Genomic DNA, 25,264 nt, shown 5'->3' with positions numbered 1-25,264 from the left:
GACTGCGCCTGCTGCATCAAAGGACCAGCGACAAGGACTGCGCCTGCTGCATCAAAGGACCAGCGACAAGGACTGCGCCTGCTGCATCGAAGGACCAGCGACAGAAAGGGACTGCGCCTGCTGCATCTAGTGTCTAGTGAAGAAAGGGACTGCGCCTGCTGCATCTAGCGTCTAGTGAAGAAAGGGACTGCGCCTGCTGCATCAAAGGACCAGCAATAAGGAATGCGCCTGCTGCATCAAAGGACCAGCGACAAGGCCTGCTGCATCAAAGGACCAGCAACAAGGCCTGCTGCATCAAAGGACCAGCGACAAGGACTGCGCCTGCTGCATGAAAGGACCAGCGACAAGGACTTCGCCTGCTGCATCTGGCGGCAAGTGAAGAAAGGGACTGCGCCTGCTGCATCAAAGGACCAGCGACAAGGACTGCGCCTGCTGCATCTGGTGGCTAGTGAAGAAAGGGACTGCGCCTGCTGCAAAGGTCCAGCAACAAGGACTGCGCCTGCTGCATCCGACGGCTAGTGAAAAAAGGGACTGCGCCTGCTGCATCTAGCGTCTAGTGAAGAAAGGGACTGCGCCTGCTGCATCAAAGGACCAGCAATAAGGAATGCGCCTGCTGCATCAAAGGACCAGCGACAAGGCCTGCTGCATCAAAGGACCAGCAACAAGGCCTGCTGCATCAAAGGACCAGCGACAAGGACTGCGCCTGCTGCATCAAAGGACCAGCGACAAGGACTGCGCCTGCTGCATCTGGCGGCAAGTGAAGAAAGGGACTGCGCCTGCTGCAAAGGTCCAGCAACAAGGACTGCGCCTGCTGCATCCGACGGCTAGTGAAAAAAGGGACTGCGCCTGCTGCATCTAGCGTCTAGTGAAGAAAGGGACTGCGCCTGCTGCATCAAAGGACCAGCAATAAGGAATGCGCCTGCTGCATCAAAGGACCAGCGACAAGGCCTGCTGCATCAAAGGACCAGCAACAAGGCCTGCTGCATCAAAGGACCAGCGACAAGGACTGCGCCTGCTGCATCAAAGGACCAGCGACAAGGACTGCGCCTGCTGCATCTGGCGGCAAGTGAAGAAAGGGACTGCGCCTGCTGCATGAAAGGACCAGCGACAAGGACTGCGCCTGCTGCATCTGGTGGCTAGTGAAGAAAGGGACTGCGCCTGCTGCATCAAAGGACCAGCAACAAGGACTGCGCCTGCTGCATCTGACGGCTAGTGAAAAAAGGGACTGTGCCTGCTGCAGCAAAGGACCAGCGACAAGGACTGTGCCTGCTGCAGCAAAGGACCAGCGACAAGGACTGCGCCTGCTGCAGCAAAGGACCAGCGACAAGGACTGCGCCTGCTGCTGCAAAGGACCAGCGACAAGGACTGCGCCTGCTGCATCAAAGGACCAGCGACAAGGACTGCGCCTGCTGCATCAAAGGACCAGCGACAAGGACTGCGCCTGCTGCATCTAGCGGCTAGTGAAGAAAGGGACTGCGCCTGCTGCAACTGGCAGCTAGTGAAGGGCCTGAGCCTGCTGCATCTGGCGGCTAGTGAAGAAAGGGACTGAGCCTGCTGCATCTGGCGGCTAGTGAAGGGAGTGTGTCTGCTGTGCCCTGCTCAAGGAGAAGCGGTCTCCAGAGCCCAGTCAAACCAATATGTCGGTGTGCCCTGTGCACCCTCACTTTTTGGTGACTGGTACTGGTGGTAGCTGACTCACTTTCCCTAGGCTCTGTCTAACCAGGCCTAGTGCTATGTTGAAAACAGTGAAAACACACGCATTAGGTTCCAGAATGTTTTAGGGAACCCTTATAATTGGCATGTCTTACCCTAAAATTAGATAAGGGAGAGGATTTAAACTACAAGTCCCTAATATATAATGGGGCATGGCAGATTAGAGGCCAGCAGAACTTTCTGCACTATGGAGAGATCGTAAAGCATGGAGCTTCAAAGGGGGAATAGGGGAGGCAATGAATCCCTGGTCCATCTACACCCAGCCCTCTGACCCAGCCAGATGGGAGGCTTAAGGCAGGAATTTGCATATGGCAGGGGGAGGAGAGCTGTGGAAATGAGCCACACTGGAGGTTGGTTTAGCTAGCTCTTGCTCCTCTGCTGAATTTGAGGAATAGTGCTTTGTGGGAGAAGATGATGCCACACTTTGGAGGAAGTGGCCATGCTCTGGGGTGTTGCCCGGCACTTCACTGGACAGGAGTGCCCTCCTGCTTGACCCCAAAGAACACTGAATACATATGTGAAAGGTGCAGAGCCTCTCCGATCTGCTGCTTAAAGCTAAGAGAAGGAGGATTGCCAAGCTGGAAACTTGATTTGCACCATCAGGCCCTGCATTATGACTGACTGCGCCTGCTGCATTATCTGGAACTACAGCCCTTTGGATGTACCTTGTTTCAAGAGGAATAAAGAGTGGGCTCCCTGCAAGCTACAGGCTAACGGAGCTCACCTGAACCACCTCCACCAAGAGTCCCCCGCCTGGAGTGTATCCAGTGGACTCCTGTCCAATTAAGGATTTGGCAAGGTGCATCATGGAAATTGTGGTCCCAAACTTTCAAGGAACATCTTGGAGCTTCCAGACCCCTGGACTGTGTTTTTGACCCTTTGGACCCTCAAGAGCAACTCCAGGAAGAAGTTCCAGAAGTTTGAAGCAAGTTTGTAAAAACGCTCCAAAAGGTGACTAAGTGCTAGAAAGTGTTTATTCTTTAAAAATCCATCTCTCTGGTTCCCTATATTGATTGTCATTTTGGTGCAATTTTAAAGACAAAAATAGCGTCTATTTTTATAAATTGGTGTTTCTGGTATGCTGTGTGGCGAAGGAGAAGTTCCCTTTTATTGTCTAATTCCCCGGTATAATGCAACACCCACTGATTTTATCTATCATTGTTTTTACAATATTTTAATCTTTTAATCTTTTATCTACTGTTTTAATGAATTAACTGGCAATTAATCTAATCTGTATTGTACTTTTTATGAACTGCAATACCCCCTTTCTTCTTTTGTATAATTGTATGTCTTTGTGGATTGCTTATCTTTTATGGTCTACGACCGAAATAAAGATTACTTTGATTGATTGATTGATAAATTGGTGTTGAATTTTTATTGTGTGTTGCGTCTTAATTATTTACTGAATTGGTGTTTAAATGCTTTACATACCTGTCTCCTAAATTAAGCCTGCCTGCTCGCAGCCAAGCTATCCAGGGTTGAGCATGGGAATAATTTGAGACCTATACTGAGCCCTAGACCATATTAAAGGCCTTCTTGCCAGTGGTAGATGCATGTTTTACCACTACTAACCACCCACTTTCCAACACAAGAGAACTCCAGGGGCAGCTGACCGGACTCCTGTTCGCAGCACAGGGACGCAACAGCTGAAGGAGCCTGCGGGGGCAATTTGGTAGCCCAAAGTATTCAATCTGCTACCGCCGCCTGCTGTGCAGCACCAAAGACCAAGACCTAACGCACAGAGTTGCACTCGAGTTGAAGTCCAGTCTGGGAGTGCGGTTAGAGATTTGCTGAGACTCTCAAAAGACTAGTTTTTGACCCAGGATGGATTGGCCTGTGACCGCCACATTCAAAGACTGCTGGTCTAGTGGCGACTGGAATTTGGCCAGCCCAAAGAGGACCTTGTGGGATGCAGACTCTGCAACCAGGGCCCCCTCACCATCTTCATGTACGGAGGAATCCATGAATGAAGACCCCTAGCACCATGTAGCATCACAGCATCCTGAGGGCCTCTTCAGCATCCTTCATCCCTTGCATCAGGACCACTCCATAGGAACCCATTAAAATGTGGATAAAGTACCTGGAAATTATTGAGGACTGCTCTTCTGTGAAGGTCACTGCTTCTAAGGACTTTGCTGGCCCCACTAACTAGCTCCCCATCTGAGTTGGTTGCCCCACGTACTTCTACCCAACCTTATTGACACTTAAAAAAACCTTTCAAACAACACTTAGTTAAGTGTCACATTTGTTGAATTTCCCAAGGCCTGTTCGAGGTTGAGGGAAAATGCTTTGTATTTGTAAAATTCATCTCTCAGAAACTCTTCGGTGGATCTTTATCGTGGTTATAAAAATACAGTCTATTTTCATAAAGTGCTGTCAGATTTCTTGTGTTGTGTCGATTTCTTCTTCAATTGTTTTGTTGCTATTTAAAAGCTTTACACGTGTTTCTCGCTGCTCAGACACCTCAATAAAGGGTTGAGCTGAAGGTCTGACAGACTAACCTTACCAGACCTAAAGAGGTTGGTACATGTATTACACAGTGAGGTCGCACAAACACAGCATATAATACACCCCATTCACTGACAAACTTTTAAAATAGAAAATAAGCCTTTAGAGATTAGATGCAACACTTCTCACTGGCAGAGAAAGTAATTCATTAAAGGCCAAATTATGGAGTCTAACAAAGTCAGTAATTGGTCTGTGTAATTACGGTTCCTGGAAAATGCTGTAAACCTCTAGAGACAATATGTCTGCGAAAGTGATTTTAAGATCTACCAATATATAAATAAAGAATGAAAATTCATTGGAGTCCTTTAGAAAAATAAACAAAATAATAATTTACTCTAAACCTCATTCTTCCTCTTAATAAAATACCCTCAGCTGACGCTAAAGTAATGTCACGCGCTCGCACAACTTATTTACAGTATTTGTCCGTGAGATTACTGAAACCATGTGGGCGGCTATTTAAGCAAAAAACTAAGGGCAGTTGCCACTTGCGAGCATTCTGTCTTGAGCTGAACTTTTATAAGGAATATGCTACTTACCAGTATGCATCTGTTCTTGGCATGTAGAGCTGCAGATCAATCAATCAATGAGTTTGTAAAGCGCGCTACTCACCCGTAGGGTCTCAAGGCGCTGGGGGGAGGGGGATCCGCTACTGCTCGAAGATCCAGGTCTTGAGCAGTTTCCTGAAGGAGAGATGGTTCTGGGTCAGTCGTAGGTGGGTGGGGAGGGAGTTCCATGTCTTGGCCGCCAGGTAGGAGAAGGATCTTCCTCCGGCGGTGGTCTTGCGGACGCGCGGGATGGTGGCGAGGGCGAGGCTGGCGGAGCGGAGGTGGCGGGTGGGTGTGTAGAATGTGAGGCGGTTGTTGAGGTATGTGGGTCCCATGTCGTGGAGAGCCTTGTGTGCGTGGGTGAGGAGTCTGAACGTGATCCTCTTGCTGATGGGGAGCCAGTGCAGGTCTCTCAGCTGGGGAGAGATGTGGCTGAAGCGGGGGGTGTCCAGGATAAGTCGTGTAGAGGCGTTCTGTATGCGCTGGAGTCTTTTCTGTAGTTTGGCTGTGGTTCCAGCATAGAGGATGTTTCCGTAGTCCAGTCGGCTGGTGACGAGGGCCTGGGTGACTGACTTCCTGGTGTCCGCGGGGATCCACCGGAAGATCTTTCGGAGCATGCGCAGGGTGTTGAAGCAGGATGATGAGACGGCGTTGACTTGCTTGGTCATTGTGAGGGAGGAGTCCAGGATGAAGCCCAGGTTGCGAGCATGGTCCGTTGGCTTTGGAGCAGAGCCCAGGGCAGGGGGCCACCAGGAGTGGTCCCAGGCGGAGGGGGATGTTCCCAGGATGAGGACTTCCGTCTTATCTGAGTTCAGTTTCAGCCGGCTGAGCTTCATCCATTCCACGACGTCTTTCATTCCTTCCTGGAGGTTGGCTCTGGCTGTGGCGGGGTCGTTGGTGAGGGAGAGGATCAACTGGGTGTCGTCGGCGTAGGAGATGATGTTGAGGTTGTGTTCGTGTGCGATGGCTGCGAGGGGGCTCATGTAGACGTTGAAGAGGGTGGGGCTGAGCGAGGATCCTTGCGGGACGCCGCAGATGACTTCGGTGGCCACGGACCGGAACGGGGGAAGGCGGACTCTCTGGGTTCTGCCGGCGAGGAACGAGATGATCCATTCCAAGGCCTTTCCTTGGATTCCGATGTTGCTGAGGCGCTGCATCAGTGTGCGGTGGCATACGGTGTTGAAGGCTGCCGAGAGGTCCAGGAAGATGAGGGCAGCTGTTTCCCCGTTGTCGAGCAGGGACCTGATGTCGTCGGTGGCTGCGATGAGGGCGGTCTCGGTGCTGTGGTTTGCTCGGAAGCTGGACTGCGAGGGGGTCGAGTGATCCGTTGGTCTCGAGGAAGGCGGAGAGTTGTTGTTTGTTGATCTACACACTTTTGCATAGATCGCCATCTGGTGTTGGGCCCGGATGTTTGCAGTTTGTTTTTCCTCTTGGAAAGTCTTTGGAAGTCACGAGGTCGGTGACGCCTCTCTTGGATCGTATTGCGCATGGGCTTCGGCTCCATCCTCAGATTGTTTTTCGCCAACAGGGAAAGATGGAGCGTAGTAATAACAGTGAAGAAACCCATGTGTGTTGTAGATAAATAAGAGACTGGAACAGATACAGGTAGCCGGTGGGCGTGTATAGATCTGCAGCTCTACATGCCAAGAACAGATGCATACTGGTAAGTAGCATATTCCGTTCGAGGCATATGAGCTGCAGACTAAACACTTTTGCATAGACTATATAGCAGTTCCCAACCTTAGCGGCGACCACCGGTATCTGTTGCAGTGGTTTGAAATAGTGTTTTTAGTACAGCCTGGCCCACACTAGCTTGTTGCTTGGTTTGCACATCTACACAGTAATGTTTAGTAAAAGTGTGCGGTGTTGACCATGTAGCTGCTTTACAGATATCATCTAATGGGATGTTCCCTAGAAAAGCCATAGAAGCCCCTATCTTTTGTGTAGAGTGGGCTTTAGGGGGAACAGATAGCGTTCGTTTTGCTTTGTGGTAGCAAATCTGGATGCATTTTACAATCCACCTAGCTATCCCCGATTTTGAGATGGGGTTGCCTTTGTGTGGTGGAGAGAAAGACAAATAGTTGTTTGGTCTTTCTGAAAGGTTGTGTTCTTTGGATATAGTAAAGTAAGGTTCGTTTGACATCTAGCTGTGTAGAGCCCTTTCTGCAACAGTTTGAGGTTGCGAGAAAAATACCGGTAATTCTACAGATTGGTTTAGATGAAAAGGGGAAATTACTTTAGGTAGGAATTTTGGGTTGGTACGGAGAACAACCTTGTTCTGGTGCATTTGGAGAAAAGGTTCTTGTATGGTAAGTGCTTGTATCTCCCTGACCCTTCTAAGGGAAGTGATGGCTACAAGAAAAGCTGTTTTCCATGTGAGAAATTGCAGTTCGCATTTATGTAAAGGTTCGAAGGGCGGTCCCATTAGTCTTGTGAGAACTATATTTAAGTTCCACACAGGTGAGGGTGGTATTCTGGGGGGAATTATTCTTTTTAGGCCTTCCATGAAGGCTTTATTGGCAGGTACTCTGAAAAGGGATAGGTGCTGCCTGTTTTGTAGGTAAGCGGCAATTGCTGCGAGGTGTAGCCGAATGGATGTATATGCTAGGTTACACCTTTGTAGAGGGAGCAAGTAGCATATGATGTGCTGTATAGATGCGTCTAGAGAGTTGATTGTGTTGTTATGGCAATAAACAACAAATCTTTTCCACTTGGCAGCGTAGCAGGCTCTAGTAGTAGGGCGTCTAGCTTCTCTGATGACGTTCATACAGTCAGGGGGAAGGTTAAGGTATCCGAATTCTAGGATCTCAGGAGCCAGTTTGCAAGGTTGAGCTGAGCTGGGTCCGGGTGCCTGATCTCTCCATGGTTCTGGGTTAGGAGGCATGGTGAGAGGTGTAGCTTTTGGTGTGGTACTACCGAGAGTTCCAGCAGTGTGGTGTACCACGGTTGTCTGGCCCATGTTGGAGCTACTAGGATCAGTGTGAGGGAATGCTGTTGTAGCTTTCGCACCACTAATGGAATTAGTGGGAGAGGTGGAAAGGCGTATGCAAATCTGCCTGACCAGTTCATCCATATCGCATTGCCTTTGGACAATGGGTGTGGGTATCTGGCGGCGAAGCTTGGGCATTTTTTGTTTTCGTGGGTGGCGAAGAGGTCTATCTGCGGATGCCCCCACATTTGAAAGAACGGGTGAAGAACCTGCGGGTGAAGTTCCCACTCGTGGATCTGCTGCGTCTGTCTGCTGAGCAGATCTGCCATGGTGTTTTGGACTCCTGGTACATGCTGGGCCAGGAGAAAGATTTTGCGTGGAATTGCCCATCTCCTTATGCTCTGTGCTAGTTGAGAGAGCTGTGGAGAGTGTGTGCTGCCTTGTTTTTGAATGTAATACATGGCCGTCATGTTGTCTGTGCGAATGAGGACTGCCTTGCCTAAAATCTGTGTTTGAAAGGATTTTAGGGATAGGAAGATTGCCAGTAACTCCAGATGGTTGATATGGAGTAACTTTTGTTGCGGCTTCCATGTGCCCTGCAATGGGAGGTGTAATAGATGAGCTCCCCAGCCGGAGAGCAATGCGTCTGTTAGTATTATTTGTGGAACCGGGTCCAGGAACGGTCGACCTCTGGAAAGATTTGTGGTGTTCCACCACTGCAGAGAGCGATGGGTGCAACCGTCTACCAACACCAGATCTGTGAGTTGCCCCTGGGCCTGGTTCCATTGGCGCGCTAAGCACTCTTGGAGTGGACACATCTGGAGTCTTGCATGAGGCACTATGAAAATGCAAGAGCCCATCATCCCTATCAGTTGCATAAACACTCTTGCTGGAAGGGAGTGTTGAGGTATGAATCTTTGACGCAAAGCCTGAATGCTTGCAATGCTGGCCGGATTGGGGTAGGCTATGGCTTTTGAGGTGTCTATGGTGGCACCGAGGTATAGCTTTATGTGGGATGGTGTTAGCTGGGACTTTTGGTGGTTCACCGTGAAGCCTAGCTGGTGAAGTAGTTGGATTGTAGTGGCGGTGTGGTGTACACATGGGTTGTAGGACGTGGCTTTTATCAGCCAGTCGTCCAAGTATGGGAAGACATGAATGTGCTGTCTTCTGAGGTGTGCCGCCACTAGGCACTTGGAGAATACCCTTGGTGCTGTTGTGACCCCGAATGGGAGCACCTTGAACTGGTAGTGTTGCCCGTCCACTACAAATCTGAGGTACTTTCTGTGAGCATGGTGTACCGGAATGTGAAAGTATGCGTCTTTCAAGTCCAGTGTTGTGAGGAAGTCGTTCTGGGAGAGGAGCGGAAGCACCTGCTGAAGTGTTACCATGTGAAAATGGTCTGAATGTATGTATGTGTTTAGGGGCCGGAGATCTAGAATAGGCCGTAGAGACTCGTCCCTTTTTGGTATTAGAAAATATAGGGAGTAGACCCCTAAATTTTGCCGATTGGCGGGAACTTGTTCTATTGCCTGTTTTTGTAGGAGGGAGATTACCTCCTGTTTTAGTAATGTGGAATGTTCTTGTGACATTGGGCGTTACCTGGGTGGTATGTTTGGGGGGGGGGTAGATGTCAATTCTAGGCAGTACCCTGAGCGAATAACTTGGGTCACCCATTTGTCTGAGGTGATGGTCTCCCTGACCTGAAGGAAATTTTGTAGTCTGCCCCCGACCGGAGTGGGATGGTCTGGAGGGAGCGGGGGGAAGTCATTGGGTAGGCGGTGTGGCAGAGCGGGCGGTATTTGTTTTGCCTCTGCCTTTATTGTTATTGCCCCTATAGCCGCCTCTTTGATAACCCCTTGTGAAGGTGGACTGAGTAGGGGATTTGTAGGAAGTGGACGCGCTATCTGAGGAGTAGCCTCTAGCCGTACTCCGAAAGGAAGAGCGGCGAAAGGAGCGTCTAGGAGGGTGTTACTGCAGGGCTCCCATAGATTTCGCCGTATCCGTGTCCTTCTTCATTTTCTCGAGGGCCTCATCTACCTTTGGGCCGAATAGGTGTTCTTGGTCAAAGGGATGATTTAGGATGGAGGCCTGCATGGCGACGTAGGAGGACGCTAGTGTTAATGGCCCTGGAAGCTGTGTCTGCTGAATCTAAGGCACAGCGTATGGAGGTATTAGTTATAGTCTTACCCTCTTGAATTAATTAATTGGCCCCATTTTTGTATCTTTCTGGGAGGTGGTGCATTATGGTTTCCAATTCATCATAATGCGCCCGATCGTATCTGGCCAATAGCGCTTGGGTGTTGGTGATGCGCCATATATTAGCTGCCTGTGACGCAGTACGCTTTCCTGACGCGTCCAGTAGCTTTGACTCTTTGTCAGGTGGTGGTGCTTCGCCTGACGGCTGGGAGTTTGACCTCTTCCGTGCAGTGGAAACCACTAGGGAATCTAGTGGCGCAGGCCCTTTGATATAGGCAGGATCTGTGGGGGCTGCTTTGTACTTTCTTTTCTATGCGTGGGTTAATGACCCAAGCCCTGACTGGGTCCTTAAAAACCTCTGGCGCATGTTTTATTACCCCCTTGAGCATAGGTAGTATGGAAGTAGACCTATGTGCGGTATCAAAGGTGTCGAGGAGGAAATCCTCCGCTACTGGGTCAGTGTGTAACCCTACCCCGTGATAATGTGCCACCCTCTGAAGTAGGTGGTGGAAACATAATGAGTCTTCCGGTGGAGATGGCCTGGAAGGGTAAAGGTCATCTTGTGGAACGTCTGGAATATCTGGATTATTGTAGTTGTCCCATGGGTCTGGGGATCCTGTAGGGGTGGTGTCTTGGGGCACATCCCCTGGATCGTAATATGGATCCCCCTGATCATCGTCTGGAGACGGGGTCGGAGAGAGATGAGGTGGGGGTGGAGAAGGCGGAGGGGGGAGAGGGTGGAGGAGGTGGTGAAGGCATTCTCAAAGGGGAGGTAGAGTCCTTCTTTGGAGGTGGAGCCGGTTTGTCCAAATGTCTCTTTTTGGAAGAGAGTGCCAAATGTCCAGTTTTTGGATCCTTGGTAAGAGTTTTTTGCAAGGGATCCGGTGTAAACAGTTCCTGTGACAATGTTAGTTCCGTCGGCGCCGAAGTTTTCGGGGCCGATGACTTTTTAGGCTTGTCCGTGCCGTGCTTAGCACTGGGCTTGGGAACCTCCGTTTCCTTGGTCGGTGCCGAGGTGGGCTTCGGCGTGGAAGTGTCGGTGCAGAGGGCCTTATGAGGTTTGGTCGGTACCGAAGATGGCATCGGTACGGAAAGGCTGGGTTTCGACACCGTGGACTTCGGACGTCGAGGTAGAGGTCGGTTTCTTTTTCGGTACCGAAGTGTGTTTCTCGGCACCGCTGGAGGGCTGGCTCGAGCCCGAGCCGCCGGCAGGCTTATTTGGCTTCTTCACCGGGCCCGAAGGTAGGGTGTGTGAAGCAGTGTCTCTGGTCTTGCCTAGGCCCGGAGGCGAAGGGGTGACCGACGCCTTTTGGGTGTGGGCGCGGGTGTGGGAGGGGGTATAGTACTCACGACCCTCTGCGCCGAGGTGATGTTCTCCACATCTGAGTCGTCTGCTTCGGAAGCACTGACGAGGTCCTCTTCGGTGTGCTGCTGTCCCGGATCTTCAACGTCGTTCCCGAAGATGTCGACTGGAACAGAGGTCGAGGAGTGCGCCATGTTTCGTCTGGCTCTTCGATCTCGAATAGTCTTTTTCGATCTGAAAGACTTACAGGCCGGACAGTCTCGAGCCTCGTGTTCAGGGGAGAGGCAGAGGTTGCACACCTCATGAAGATCGGTGTGGGGAATTTGGACCCACATCGAGGGCACTTCTTGAAAGGGGTTCTTTCCATCAGCCGGGACCGGAGCTTGGGTAGGCCCGAAGGCCGCCGTCGACTGGAATCGAAGATGTGTCGAAGAGAAGGTGATTGAGGAGATCTGGATCGAAACAATACCGCGATAAGCGAGGATTCCGCTTCGATCGTCTAACTGGAAATGTTCGGAACCAGAGCGCGAAGATTACATCCGAGCCCGATGGCGGAAAAAAACAATCAGAGGATGGAGCCGAAGCCCATGCGCAATACGATCCAAGGGAGGAGTCACCGACCTCATGACTTCAAAAGACTTTCCAAGAGGAAAAACAAACTGCAAACATCCGGGCCCAACAACAGATGGCGATCTATGCAAAAGTGTGTAATCTGCAGCTCGTATGCCTCGAACACAATGCATCTCTTCTGCTCCGAAGACAAACTTATTTTTGGACTAGAGAGTGTTGGCCAGGGGATCCTGGACCAGTGCTTCATGTCAGAAAACTGGGAGTCTCTTGACCACGGCCAATGAACTGGCAAACGTGTGGCTATTTGTTTTTTCTTTTAATTCTAAAAATGCTGCAGAACACTTTTAGGTTACTTTCTACTGAGGCTCACAAAATGGTTGCCCAAGCCTGGTTTACTTCAGCATGGATTAGGTAAAATGTTGCCCTGTTGGCCTGCCTACCACCAGGATGGTTTGTAATCTTTCATATGCCACCTTTTAAAAGAATTAGACTGGCTTCTTGACTGCAAGAGGGCCCTTCTCAAGTCCATGTGCTTAGTTTATAAGGTTTTTAATGGGCTTGGACCCTAGGTTTTTTTGGCAGGACAATTTTTCCTTGCTGTCCCAGGCAGGATATTCCACTCAGCGAAATCTTTATTAGATGCCATCTCTGGATCTAGAGTTCTTGTTCTGGGGGGCGGGCCTTCACTTTTTTGGCATCTAGAAAGTGGAAAGAATTGCCCCACTTTCATTTGACAGGAAATCTGTTTTCCTCAAAAACTAAAGACCTGTCTTTTTCAACCACCATCATGCATTTCACTGCAAATTTGGAGTGTTGCTTCAGCAACAAAGCACCTCTGCGCTTTACAAATAGTAAAACAAACTGAATAATAAGTAATAAAGGAATACGTTTAGAAGATGAATGAGCTCAGAGTGCTTCTGTAGAAGAAGGTTATTTTTTGGCAACGTTGATATCTTCAACAAAGTGCTCTGAAAAAAATCAGCATTATGTATGGCACAAACCCATAAGAAACATAGCAAGTGAAAATCTGTGTAGAAACTGGTATGGGGCAAACCTAGGAGGGCATTTATATGAAAAGTTAAAATGACATTCAAATTATAGACCAAGGTGTTCAACACACTTCTTAAATCACACAGCATTCTTTAAGGATCATATCCTTGTGTGTGTGTGTGTGGGGGGGGGGGGGGGTAGATCTTTAGCTAGTTTGACTATTCAGGCCAGCTGGGCTGTAAGGATCTTACAATTCAGTCCACAGAGTATCTCAACCCAGTTCGTTAGCCATCTGGGCTCTGTGCTGGTCTCGGTCAGCGCCTTCACGTGCTGCACAGATCAGATTCATTTCGGTCAGTCACAGATTCTCAAGGCGTGTCGTACGCAAGGGATCCACCGGCGTTATTCAGAGACTTTAATCAAACTGCAAGCTAAGCACAAGTTACTGACTCTAGGGCAAAGTTGTTCTAAGATAACTATTTTCTTTCAATCTTGCTCATCTTAACCTTCATCCTGATATTATTGGCGGCTTCTCCTTGCAGCTCATGTCAGAGCTGGTCATGTGGCCTTGTTGATTCGATGGTCCCCCGCACCTGAAAGACCAGATCGGGAGGCCGCTCCTTCCTCGCGGCCAGAGCCTGGAGGCCGCTCTTCCTCGCGGCCAGAGCCTGGAGGCCGCTCCTTCCTCGCGGCCAGAGCCTGGAGGCCGCTCCTTCCTCGCGGCCAGAGCCTGGAACACCCTTCCGCTCCACCTCAGACAGACATCGCTCCCCATCTTCGCAAGAAACCTCAAAACCTGACTTTGACAGACCCCCTCCTTGATGGACTGGAGCCTACATCCCCCCCCTCCCCCAGCGCCTTGAGACCCTTACGGGTAGTTGCACTGAACAAAATCCCGATTGATTAGATCAGGACAAGCCACAGAGCTAGGGCTGCTATGCAAAAGCCAGCAATATAAAAAACAAGCACTGGCAAAGTCAATAGGTCCGTCTGCCAGCCTATTGTCATTGTCAATATTTGGTTTGTCATGGCCTTTCAAAAACCCTTAATGCTGGGGGAGCTATTGGGCTGGCTAAAGCAAAATCTCTTTCAACTGAAAAGGCTCGGATAGCCCTAGGAGTCTCTGGTGCTCAAGGGAGCTACTTAGCGTGCAAATGTGCTCCATGAGAAAGCAGAAAGCCATCACTCTTAGTGAAGTTAAAGAATGCAGGAAGTGAGCAGACCCATGCCGTACGCTGTAGTGGGCAGAATTCAAGTGTGAATGAAGCAACAGACCAAAGGATGTAGAGGGCTGGCCGAAAGCACCTATAAGCATATAATGTATGCCATTTTGGTCAAATTAAGAAGTACTGGCTAATGCCAAACCTAAAAAGAGGAAGTTGTAAGGAGCTCAGGGGATCACTAGTCCTAAATTGGAAGGCGGGGGCTATTTCACAGCTCCCCCCTCCCCCTCTTTCCAAATTTACTCTGGGACGAATTGCCTCAGTATGCTCTTCTCTGTGAAAAGTAATTTGATTTCTTTGTTACTCTTTTCCTGTTGGGTTATCATCCGCCCCCTACAGCTATACTTTATTTGTAACACAATCGCTGGATCCCGCTTCTCTCTCGATCTGTAGCACTCATTGGAACAAACAGAAGGACCGTTTTCAAGTGGCCGGGACTATGGAATACAAAGAGAGCTATAGGATCTGGGACAGGAACTCATGAGTGAGACGTAATAAGCCTGTGGCACAGCCGGTAGGTGTGGGGCTTTACAGGGCAGGACACTCGCACAGCGGGCAGACTGCAATCAGAACATGAACGGGCTGATGTAAAAGGCAACAAGCTCAGACACCGCACTGGACACTCACTTAACCGGCAGACCACAGACAAAATAATCCTGAGGTAAAGTATACCTAGCTCAGACATGCAGCAGATGAAAAATAGGCGGGACATAGGCAACAGACTGAACATGGACAGTGCAGATTTAAGCTAGATCATGCTTGGACACAAGAACGAACCGTGGAACGGGTGTGTGACAAGGGTAGCAGCACAGCGAGCAGCCATTTCCCGTGATGTCTGTTAACAAGAAAGGAGAACAGAAAACTGGTTAAAAACAAGGAAATAGGACTGTAAGAAGACTTTGTATCCAATATTAACATTAGAAGAACACACATCATTGCACTCAAAACTTCTGCTTCCATGCCGTCCAATCGCAGGACCAAAATGCAGACTCAAATCCTCCTCTAACTCCCCAATGACTACTCAAAAGATAAATGACTAAGCATGGGACAGACTTAGAATATTAACTAACTCTTAAACAGACACCACGCTTGCGCAGGCGAACTTACTGCAATCATCAATCACAGTAGCTCTATCACAAAACAAATAGAAAACAGACGTCTGAGAATAAAGTCTTACACAGAGCAGGAAATCCTTCAGAGTAAACAGTTCAAACAGCACAAAACACTAGGAACAAATCAAAACTAATGCAAGTTGGACTATCAAGGAAATCTTTCAAAGGAAAAAGTCTTGTTTACAGCTCTGGCCACACGGATCACAGACTTGAGAAAAGCAAGAAAATATGTTTGCATAAATCTTTTTTTAAATGCCCTGTTTCCAAGGTACACAACAACGCCAAGGAGCAAAAATAAAACCAAATTCGAAGAGTAGCCCCGCTTTAACAGGTGCACCAAGAAACACGGTTTATGAAAAATTAATCCCCTCCAATAGGACAAAACAGCGTCCTTTGCGGTCCCTGCAAAACTCTGCATTCTATATGGACACCACATCCTCTGCTAGCTTGGAAAAGCTGCACTGCCCTGCGCTCAGCATCTGTTTGGCTTACCTTGTGCTTTTCCTACAGTGAGCTTAATAATCATGCAAGTCTGTAGTAAAGGCTCCTTTTTTTGACTGACAGAGTTTGGTTTGTCAACAACATACCCCCATGTACCCCTTTGCTTGGTGGGGGGGGAGAAGGAGCAAGAGTGGTGTGACGAAATGGGGTGTATTATATGGTGTGGTTGTGCAACCTCATCGTGTAATCAACTTCCCAACCCCTTTAGGTCCATTAGGCTTGGTCTGTAAAACCCTCCGCTCCCCCCGTGGCAGCTGCGGCTCGGAGCAGCGCGGCTAACAAAGGAACAAGGGTAAAGTATTTCAACAGCACCAAACAACTCAAGAAGAAATCAGTTCGACACGCCAGAAACCCGACACCAATTTACAAAAATAGACTGGATTTTTATATGTTTTTAGGCACTAGAGTGAAAAAGATCTACCAGAGGGTTTCAAAGATACAGATTTTACAAACAATAATAAGCAATTTCACTCAACTGCGAACAAACCGTGGCAAAGTCAACAAATTGAACATTTACCCAAGTTTTCTTTGGAAACGTTCGTAGGTGTCAATGCAGTTGGTTACAAGTACTGGGGGGTGACAGCCTTCGACCAGGGAACTAGTCAGGTGGACCAGCATGGTCCTCTGGAAGTTACCTTCACAGGAGAAGCCCTCCATCAGCAAGGAGCTCGTCAGGGGGGCCAGCATGGTCCTCTGTTAGGTACCTTCACAGGAGAAGCCCTCCTTCAGCAAGGAGCTCGTCAGGGGGACCAGCATGGTCCTCTGTTAGTTACCTTCACAGGAGAAGCCCTCCTTCAGCAAGGAGCTCGTCAGGGGGACCAGCATGGTCCTCTGTTAGGTACCTTCACAGGAGAAGCCCTCCTTCAGCAAGGAGCTCGTCAGGGGGGCCAGCATGGTCCTCTGTTAGGTACCTTCACAGGAGAAGCCCTCCTTCAGCAAGGAGCTCGTCAGGGGGACCAGCATGGTCCTCTGTTAGTCCCCTTCACAGGAGAAGCCCTCCTTCTGCAAGGAGCTCGTCAGGGGGGCCAGCATGGTCCTCTGTTAGGTACCTTCACAGGAGAAGCCCTCCTTCAGCAAGGAGCTCGTCAGGGGGGCCAGCATGGTCCTCTGTTAGGTACCTTCACAGGAGAAGCCCTCCTTCAGCAAGGAGCTCGTCAGGGGGGCCAGCTTGGTCCTCTGTTAGTCCCCTTCACAGGAGAAGCCCTCCTTCTGCAGTTCCAGGCTCTTCATCAGTGCTGCAATGGATTCCTATGGAGAGGTCCTGATGCAATGGATGAAGGATGCTGAAGAGGCTCTGTGGATGCGATGCAGTCGACAGGAGTCTTTTACTGCAGGTGTTCCTTGATCCACGAAGATTGTGAGGAGGTACTGGTTGCAGGGTCAACGTCCCACAAAGTCCACAACGGTCTGGGCGAATTCCAGTTGCCACTGGACTACCAGTCACTTGTTGTCATGGTCACATGCCAATCCTTCCTGCAATCCTCTGTTCTAAAGTGAAGTCGGGCTCTCCTGTTGATCCCTTGAAGCCCGACCAATTTCGGAAAATTCTACCCACTATCATACTTCCGTTGGAACAGGTGATCAATGGGTCCCTTGGTGCCGCGGCCGTGCCTAAGGCCTGGAAACAGGCCAGGGTAATACCGCTGCTCAAAAAAAAAATGTCTACACCCAAAAAAGCAAGAAAACATTCGGCCCATCTCCTTGCTACCTTGGACTGCAAAGATCACGGAGGCCTACATTAATTCTCTTCCTACTGAATATCTCGCGTCCAATCATAGGCTCGATCCCTCTCAAAATGGTTTCCGCCCCGGCCACAGCACCGAGTCAGCGTTTTTGGCCGTGTCTGAACATCTTTGGAAAGCCTTAGACGCGGGGCAAACGTTGGCACTGATCCTTTTGGATCTTAGTGCCACGTTTGACACGGTGTCACATGCCATTTGGCCAAGGCATCTGGTGGAGGCTGGAGTCACCGGTTTGGCTCTTAAGTGGCTGGCCTCTTTCCTTGCGGACAGGACATTTAAGGTGATAGAGCCCCCCCCCCCCCCTTTTGCCTCTAGTACTCTTTCTATAGGTCAAGGGGTTCCACAGGGCTCGTCCCTGAGCCTTCTGCTTTTTAATCAGTATGTTCAACCTCTGGCTGGAGTAGCCAAGAGCAGAGGGCGGACCATAGTCTCTTACGCAGACGACACAGTTGGTGGTGGCTTTCTCAAGTGACCCTGAGCGGGATGCCACGAGATTTCATGGTCATCTCGTGGCGGTCGCTGAATGGATGACCACCAACTGTCTCCAAATGAATGCTAACAAGTCGGAGGTGTTGTTGGTGGGAAAGAAGGAGTAGTTTCTTACCTGTAACTCCAGTTCTGTAGTAGGGGTATCTCTGTTATAGTCATAATCTATGAATAATCCCCGCCCATGTGCGGGGACCCCGGAGCAATCAAAAATATCTCTTAAGCTGTCCCGCATTTGCAAACCTGCAAAGACACTTAAGAGACAGACAAAATAATACAGCCTAATCACCACAAGGCTGCACTGGCCAGCACTTCCTCTGAAGTGAACACAAAAGCCAAAATAAAGTTGAAATGTCATTTTTATTCACATTTGACATGTTCCTTTATTATCACACACTCCCTTCACCAAAATCCCTTTAAACAATAGAGAGGAAGGGGTGGACAGACAAGCCCTATAGGCTGTCATTATGTGTCTGCTAAAGGGATACCGTGCCTTTAAGAAACTCTCCAGAGACCCCCGGTATCCCAGGATGCACAGCCAACACAAGTTACTTTCAGTTCTTTTTGAAGGTGTATAACAACAGGCCTGATACCGTCAGGTTACTCCACCGGGGAGGAGGGAGGGTCGCTTATGACTATAACAGAGATACCCCTACTACAGAACTGGAGTTACAGGTAAGAAACTACTCCTTCTGTAGTAGGGGATCTCTGTGTATAGTCATAATCTATGAATAGAATGGCAAGCCCATCCCAACCAACAAGAAGCGGTGGAGTAAGCCCAAACACCAACAAATCACTGTGCAAACAAATTCCTTAGCGAAGCCTGTCCAACCTGCGCATCTGCCCTAGCATCAGAGTCCAGGCAGTAATGCTTTGTAAACGTATGGACTGACTTCCAGGTGGCAGCCTTACAAATGTCAGCAATGGGAACATTCCTAAGCAAAGCGGTGGTAGCCGCCTTTCCTCTAGTCGAATGTGCTGTAGGCTTACCCCCTAATGTTTTATTAGCTTTTTGGTAACAAAGCTGAATACAGGAAACAATCCATCTGGAAATGGACTGCTTTGAGGTAGCTAAACCAGTTCTTACCGAACCATAATTAACAAACAGTTGATCCGACCTGCGGATATCTTTCGTCTTATCCAGGTAGAATTTCAACACCCTACGCACATCAAGTGAATGCAGAGACCTCTCCGCCGGAGAGGAAGGATGCTGAAAAAACGTAGGCAAAGTTATCATCTGATTCACATGGAAATCTGATATCACCTTAGGCAAAAATTTAGGATGGGTACGCATCACTACTTTAGAAGCATGGAAAACAGTATACGGCTCTTGGCAACACAGAGCCTGAATCTCACTCACCCTCCTGGCCGATGTAATGGCTACAAGGAAGGCCGCCTTCCAAGACAAATGCTGCAGCGAAGCCTTATGGATAGGTTCAAAAGGCTCCCTCATCAATCTAGATAACACCACATTCAATTCCCAAGGTGGAGAAGGCCTTCTAACAGGGGGAAACACCTTACGCAAACCCTCCAAAAAATCCTTAATCACAGGGATTTGAAAAAATGAGGTTTGAGAAGGGCCCTTCCTATACGCAGTCAGAGCTGCGAGATGAACCTTAATAGATTGGAAATTAAGCCCAGACTGAGCTAACTGCAGCAGATAAGGCAAAATAACGTCTTCTTTACAGGATGTAGGGTCAAAGTCCTTCGCCTTGCACCATAAGCAGAATCTCTTCCACTTATAGGCGTAGGAGGTCCTCGTAGACGGTCTCTTAGCCTCTTTTAAGATCTCCATACAGTCCTGAGGCAAGTTCAAGTGTCCATACTGCACTAGCTCAGGAGCCATGCTGCCAAACTCAAGGACGAGAGATTGGGGTGAACCATCTGCCCTCCGAACTTCGTGAGGAGGTCCGGCCGGCACGGCAGGCGCCGGTGTGGCAGAACAGACCGGTGAAGAAGGTCGGTGAACCACCATTGTCTCGGCCACTCCGGAGCAATCAGGATCATTCTGGCTCTGGATTGCGACAGCTTGATCAGCACCGCCGGAATCAGGGGAATGGGCGGAAAGGCGTAGAGAAAGCTGTTGGACCAGCTGATCCATAGTGCATTCCCCAGCGTCCCTGGCTGGTAGTACCTGGACGCGAAGTCGCGGCATTTGCTGTTTTCTGCCGTGGCGAACAGATCTATATCCGGAGTGCCCCATTCTGCGAAGACGGCTCTTAGCACGTCGTCGTTTAGCACCCACTCGTGGTTCTCTTGAACGAGTCTGCTGAGCGCGTCTGCTTGGGCATTCTGCACTCCCGGCAGGTGGGTCGCCGTGATCGTCAGATTCCTGGCCACCAGCCAGTTCCAGATCGCCTGTGCCTCCCGAGACAGGGTGCGTGACCGGGAGCCCCCCTGCTTGTTGAGGTAATACATGGTCGTAGTATTGTCCGTCTGAACCAGCAGGGAGGACGTCCGGAAGGAGGGATGGAACGCCTTCAAGGCCAAGTGTACTGCTCTGAGTTCCAAAAAGTTGATATGGTAGGTCGTCTCCATCTGCGACCATATCCCCTGAATCTGAAGAGGGCCCGAATGCGCTCCCCAGCCCTGGAGAGACGCATCGGTCACTATGGTCTGGGCCGGAATGTCCTTGTGAAAAGGGGTCCCCTTGCAGACATTCGCTGGGGAACACCACCATTTCAGAGACTGCCGAGCGTGCTGAGACAACTGGATCTTGTCCTCCCAACGCCCCCTCCTCTGGTCCCATTGATCCTCCAGACATTCCTGCAGGGGCCTCATATGCAGACGTGCATTGGGGGTGAGGAAGATGCAAGAAGCCATCGACCCCAGTAATGAAGACACCGTCCTCACCGTAGGAGAGCGGGCTGAGATGAGATGCAGAGCCTTCCCACGGATCGATAAGCGTCTCTCCTCCGAAGGACACACGCTTGCGGTCAAGGTATTGACTGAAGCCCCCAAGTACTGGAGACACTGCACAGGGATCGGCACTGACTTCGTCATGTTGATGTGCAGCCCCAGACGGTGAAGCAAAGCCGCCGTCCTGTTGAAATGGCACTGGGCTTCCTGATAAGTGGACGCTTTGATCAACCAGTCGTCCAGGTAAGGGTACACAAACACCTTGGTCTTCCGCAGGTGTGCCGCGACCACTGCCATGCACTTGGAGAACGTCCGTGGCGCAGACTTCAGGCCAAACGGGAGTACGGAATACTGGTAATGGTTGTTGCCTACCAGAAACCTCAGGAATTTGCGATGCTTCGGTGCGATCGGTACATGAAAGTAAGCGTCCTGCAGATCTATGGCGCACAGCCAGTCTCCTCGATGCAACTGAGGGTAAATCTGATGCAGGGACAACATACGGAACTTTTCTCGGCGGATCCACCTGTTTGCTTGACGCAGATCCAGAATAGGCCTGAACTCGTTCTTGTCTTTTTTTCTTACGAGAAAGAACCGTGAGTAGAGACCTTTTCCTTTTTGCCTCAAAGGAACAGCTTCTATCGCCTTCTTTTTTAATAGAACGTCCGCCTCCCGCTGGAGCTCCCGCACCATGTAAAGGGAGCGCACTGGTGGAATCTGTGGAGGCGAACTGGTGAAACGAAGACAGTAGCCATTGCAAACAATATTCAGCACCCACTTGTCCTGTGTTATTGTCCTCCACTCTGCCAGGTAGTGTTGAATACTTCCCCCCACCGGAGCGGGTAACGGATGAGGGGGAAGTAACTTTTCAGGGCTTCGACCCGGACGGGCCTTTGTTCCCCGCCGAGGACTGATGCTGGCCTCTGCCCCTCTGGCGCTTCTGAAAGGGCTGCCTCTGGTACTGCTGCTGTTGCTGGGGCTGTTGCTGGGGGCCCGACTGACGCCCTTGGCCCCTCTGCTTGGTGTAGCGCCTGCCCGAGGAACGGAAGGACCTCCGCTGCTCCTTAGGCCGCTCCAGCCCCACCGCCTTCAGAGTCTCCGCCTCAGCCTTCATGCGGGCCATCTCGTCATCCGCATGCGACCCGAATAACGTCGTGCCAGAGAATGGTAGATTGGCGATCTTCTGCTGCGCTTCCGGCTTGAGCGGAGTCAGCCGCAGCCAGGAATGCCTCCTCATATGTATGCCGTGGCAGTACCCATGGGCCGCCAACAACGACACGTCCCCCGCCGCACTGATGATCTGATTAGAGACCATCATGCCCTCGTTCAGCACCTCTTGAAAATCCTCCCTCTTGTCTCTGGGCAGGGAGGCCGCGAACTGTTGCAGGGAGTCCCAAAGAGACCTGTCATAGCGCCCCAACAGAGCGGAGGCGCTAGCGGCCTTCATTGTAGTAGCCGACGTGGAGCACATCCTCCTCCCCAAGGAGTCCATTTTGCGACTCTCCTTATCCGGGGGAGCCGTGGAGGAAGGCGTCGTAGAGTGTTGCTTACGAGCCGCTGCCACGATAACAGAATCCGGTGGGGGGTCCACTCTGAGGAATGCCGGATCCGAGTCAGGGGCCCTGTACTTCTTTGACAGTCTCGAGGGCGCCGGCTTCACCACAGCCGGCGTTAAGAACACCTCCATCGCAGGTTCCTCCAGTCCTGGGACCAGCGGGAGGAGGGGGCGCGACAGATGTACTTTATGCAAAGTCTCAAAAATCACAGACGTAGTGGGAATAGGGGTAGTCACTGATATCCCCAACTTCGCAGCCCCTCTCAGCAACACCTCCTGGAACGTGGCAATGTCATCCACTGGAGAGACGCGGGAAGGAGGCGTCTCTGACAGCGAGGGCGAATACTTGCCAGCCCCCGGAGAGTACGTGCCCCTTGACCCTCTGGAACGGGACCGATACCTCCGTCGACCATGTCCAGAGCGAGTGGAGGATCTGCGCCTACTCCGTGATCGCCTGCGAGGGCGAGAGCGAGATCTCTGCCGGTGAGGGACCCTCGGGGGAGGAGGCGGTGGCTGCGGTGGTGAGGCAGGCAGCTGAGGCACGGGCAGAGGCAGAGGAGGAGGCGGAGGAGGAGGAAGAGGAGGCGGAGGAAGAGGAGGAGGCTGAGGAGGAGGAGGCAGTGCAGGCGCCGGTGGAGGCGCCGGTGGAAGGTCGGGCACCGGAGGCAAAGGAGGCCGCTGGGTACGCAGCGGGGTCAGATGGTCTGAAGCCCCATCACTTCTAGCCGGAGAGCCCCCATCATCATTGTCCGGGCTCGCGGCCACTCTCCTCTTCTTGGCGGGCCTGTCCCGCGGGGAAGCCACCGAAGGCGAACGTCCGCGCCTTCCCGATCCTCGACTGGAGATCGTAATCACCGAGGACGTATTCCCCGATGTCTGGGACGTCGAACTGTACCTTGACCTCGAACGGCGTCTCTTCGCCCTCGACGACGAGTGCCGCCCCGCAGTCGATCGTCCTCTCGACGTCGAACCAAGTCTCCTCGACGTCGACCCATGCCTCCTCGGAGTCGAGCCCCGCCTTGATCGCCGTCGCCGGGGTGTCTGCCTCGACGTCGACTGTCTCCTCGACGCCGACTTCTGGCGTCTCGACGTCGACCGCCGGTACCTCGGCGTCGACTGCTGCGATCTTGACGTCGATCGTTGGTATCTCGACGTCGATCGTTGGTATCTCGACGTCGATCGTTGATGTCTCGACGTCGATCGTTGGTATCTCGACGTCGATCGTTGGTGTCTCGACGTCGACCTGCGTCTCGGCGTCGACCGCCTCCGCCTCGACGGCGGGCGCCGGGATCTCGGCGTCGACTCCGTCAGCGTCGAGCCGTGGGTAGACGGCGGCGAGTGCAGTCCATGGGGCTCGGTACGACGTCGATGTGTTGTCGACGTCGACCGTGACACCTGCGACGGCGACCCGGTCCCGGGTCTCGCCGGCCCCTCCCTCGACGTCGAACGCCGAGGCTGCCGCGACCCAGAGCCCTGGATCGACGGCGAACATACCGGTGCCTTCTCTCTCGCCGTCGACGTCGTCGCCTTCGACGTCGAACGCGACCTACCAGCCGGTAGGTGTCGTTTCTGCTCCTTTTTCTGCCCGGAGGTCCCTCCAGGGGCTGAAGCATGGGCGGAGGAGGGGGAATGGGACCCTCCATGCCCTGAAGTCTCACCGGTCCTCTGCTTCTCCTGTCCCTGAAGGCGAGTCTTCTCCCGGTCCCTCAGGGTCCTTTTCGAAAAGGTGCTGCAGATGTCACAGGCAGCTGGGACATGTGAGGGCGACAAGCAGAGGATACACACCTCATGTGGGTCCGTCTTAGCCTTCTTTCTCCCACACTCAGGGCATTTATCGAATAAAGCCATGCTGAGAGTGGGCCAAAACTGCTCCAGATCGCAGGCAGTAGTAGACAAAGGCTTTAGACGTCGAATGAAACCACTTGTAATCCAAAAAATCCGATTTTAATCAATTAAACCACCCAAAAGGGTAGAGCTCAAGCTCCAGGGTCCTGCTAGCAGGAGCCGGAAAAAAGAACTGAAAGTAACTTGTGTTGGCTGTGCATCCTGGGATACCGGGGGTCTCTGGAGAGTTTCTTAAAGGCACGGTATCCCTTTAGCAGACACATAATGACAGCCTATAGGGCTTGTCTGTCCACCCCTTCCTCTCTATTGTTTAAAGGGATTTTGGTGAAGGGAGTGTGTGATAATAAAGGAACATGTCAAATGTGAATAAAAATGACATTTCAACTTTATTTTGGCTTTTGTGTTCACTTCAGAGGAAGTGCTGGCCAGTGCAGCCTTGTGGTGATTAGGCTGTATTATTTTGTCTGTCTCTTAAGTGTCTTTGCAGGTTTGCAAATGCGGGACAGCTTAAGAGATATTTTTGATTGCTCCGGGGTCCCCGCACATGGGCGGGGATTATTCATAGATTATGACTATAACAGAGATCCCCTACTACAGAACAGAGACCGTTGGAACGAGTCCTGGTGGCCTAAGTTTAGGCACAGCCCCTGCCCCTAAACCTGTAGTGAAGAACTTGGGGGTTTGGATGGACGCTTCCCTCAACTTTCAGACCCAAACGAAAAAGATGGCTGGAACCTGCATTGGTCTGCTGCGCAGACTCAAACCCATTTTCTTTTTTATGCCCCTACTAGGCAGATCATTATCCTGGCTCCGATTATGTCAAGACTTGATTACGCCAGTTCATTGTATCTGGGAGCCAATAAGTCTGAGATACAAAGGCTACAGAGTCCAGAATGCAGCCGCTAGAGCTCTACTCGGCCTGCGCAGAGCCTGCTAAGTGACAAGTGCCATTCGTCGTTTTCACTGGTTGCCGTCGCTGGGCGTATTGAGTTCAAGGCACTCTATATAGCCTTTAAAATCTTGAAAAGTGAATCTCCGGAAATCTTAACCGTTTACTTCTTCCCTACACTCCCACGCGTCTGCTCCGCTCTATGGGACAAGGCCTGGTAGTGGTACCGCGCGTGAGCAGGGTTCATGCAGGAGGTCGTTCCTTTAGGAGTAGAGCTGCCACCCTTTGGAACTCAGCCGGC

General features: G+C 51.0%; 1 protein-coding gene across 2 annotated transcripts in view; it reads right to left on the bottom strand.

The window, feature by feature from the left end:
• The window catches only part of LOC146859586 (mitochondrial carrier homolog 2-like), a 201,421-nt gene that overhangs the window by 101,862 nt on the left and 74,295 nt on the right, over positions 1–25,264 (bottom strand). For both annotated transcript variants that reach the window (XM_085646523.1, XM_085646522.1), the window contains exon 6: positions 14,755–14,812. In XM_085646523.1, the coding sequence (XP_085502649.1) occupies positions 14,755–14,812 (58 nt within the window). The remainder of the gene's footprint in view (positions 1–14,754; positions 14,813–25,264) is intronic.

Source organism: Triturus cristatus, chromosome 3_1, assembly GCF_964204655.1.
Source record: "Triturus cristatus chromosome 3_1, aTriCri1.1, whole genome shotgun sequence".
In the NCBI taxonomy this organism is placed as follows: Eukaryota; Metazoa; Chordata; class Amphibia; order Caudata; family Salamandridae; genus Triturus; species Triturus cristatus.
The sequence above is the reverse complement of the archived record's forward strand: the minus strand, read 5'-3'. Positions and strand labels throughout refer to the sequence as shown.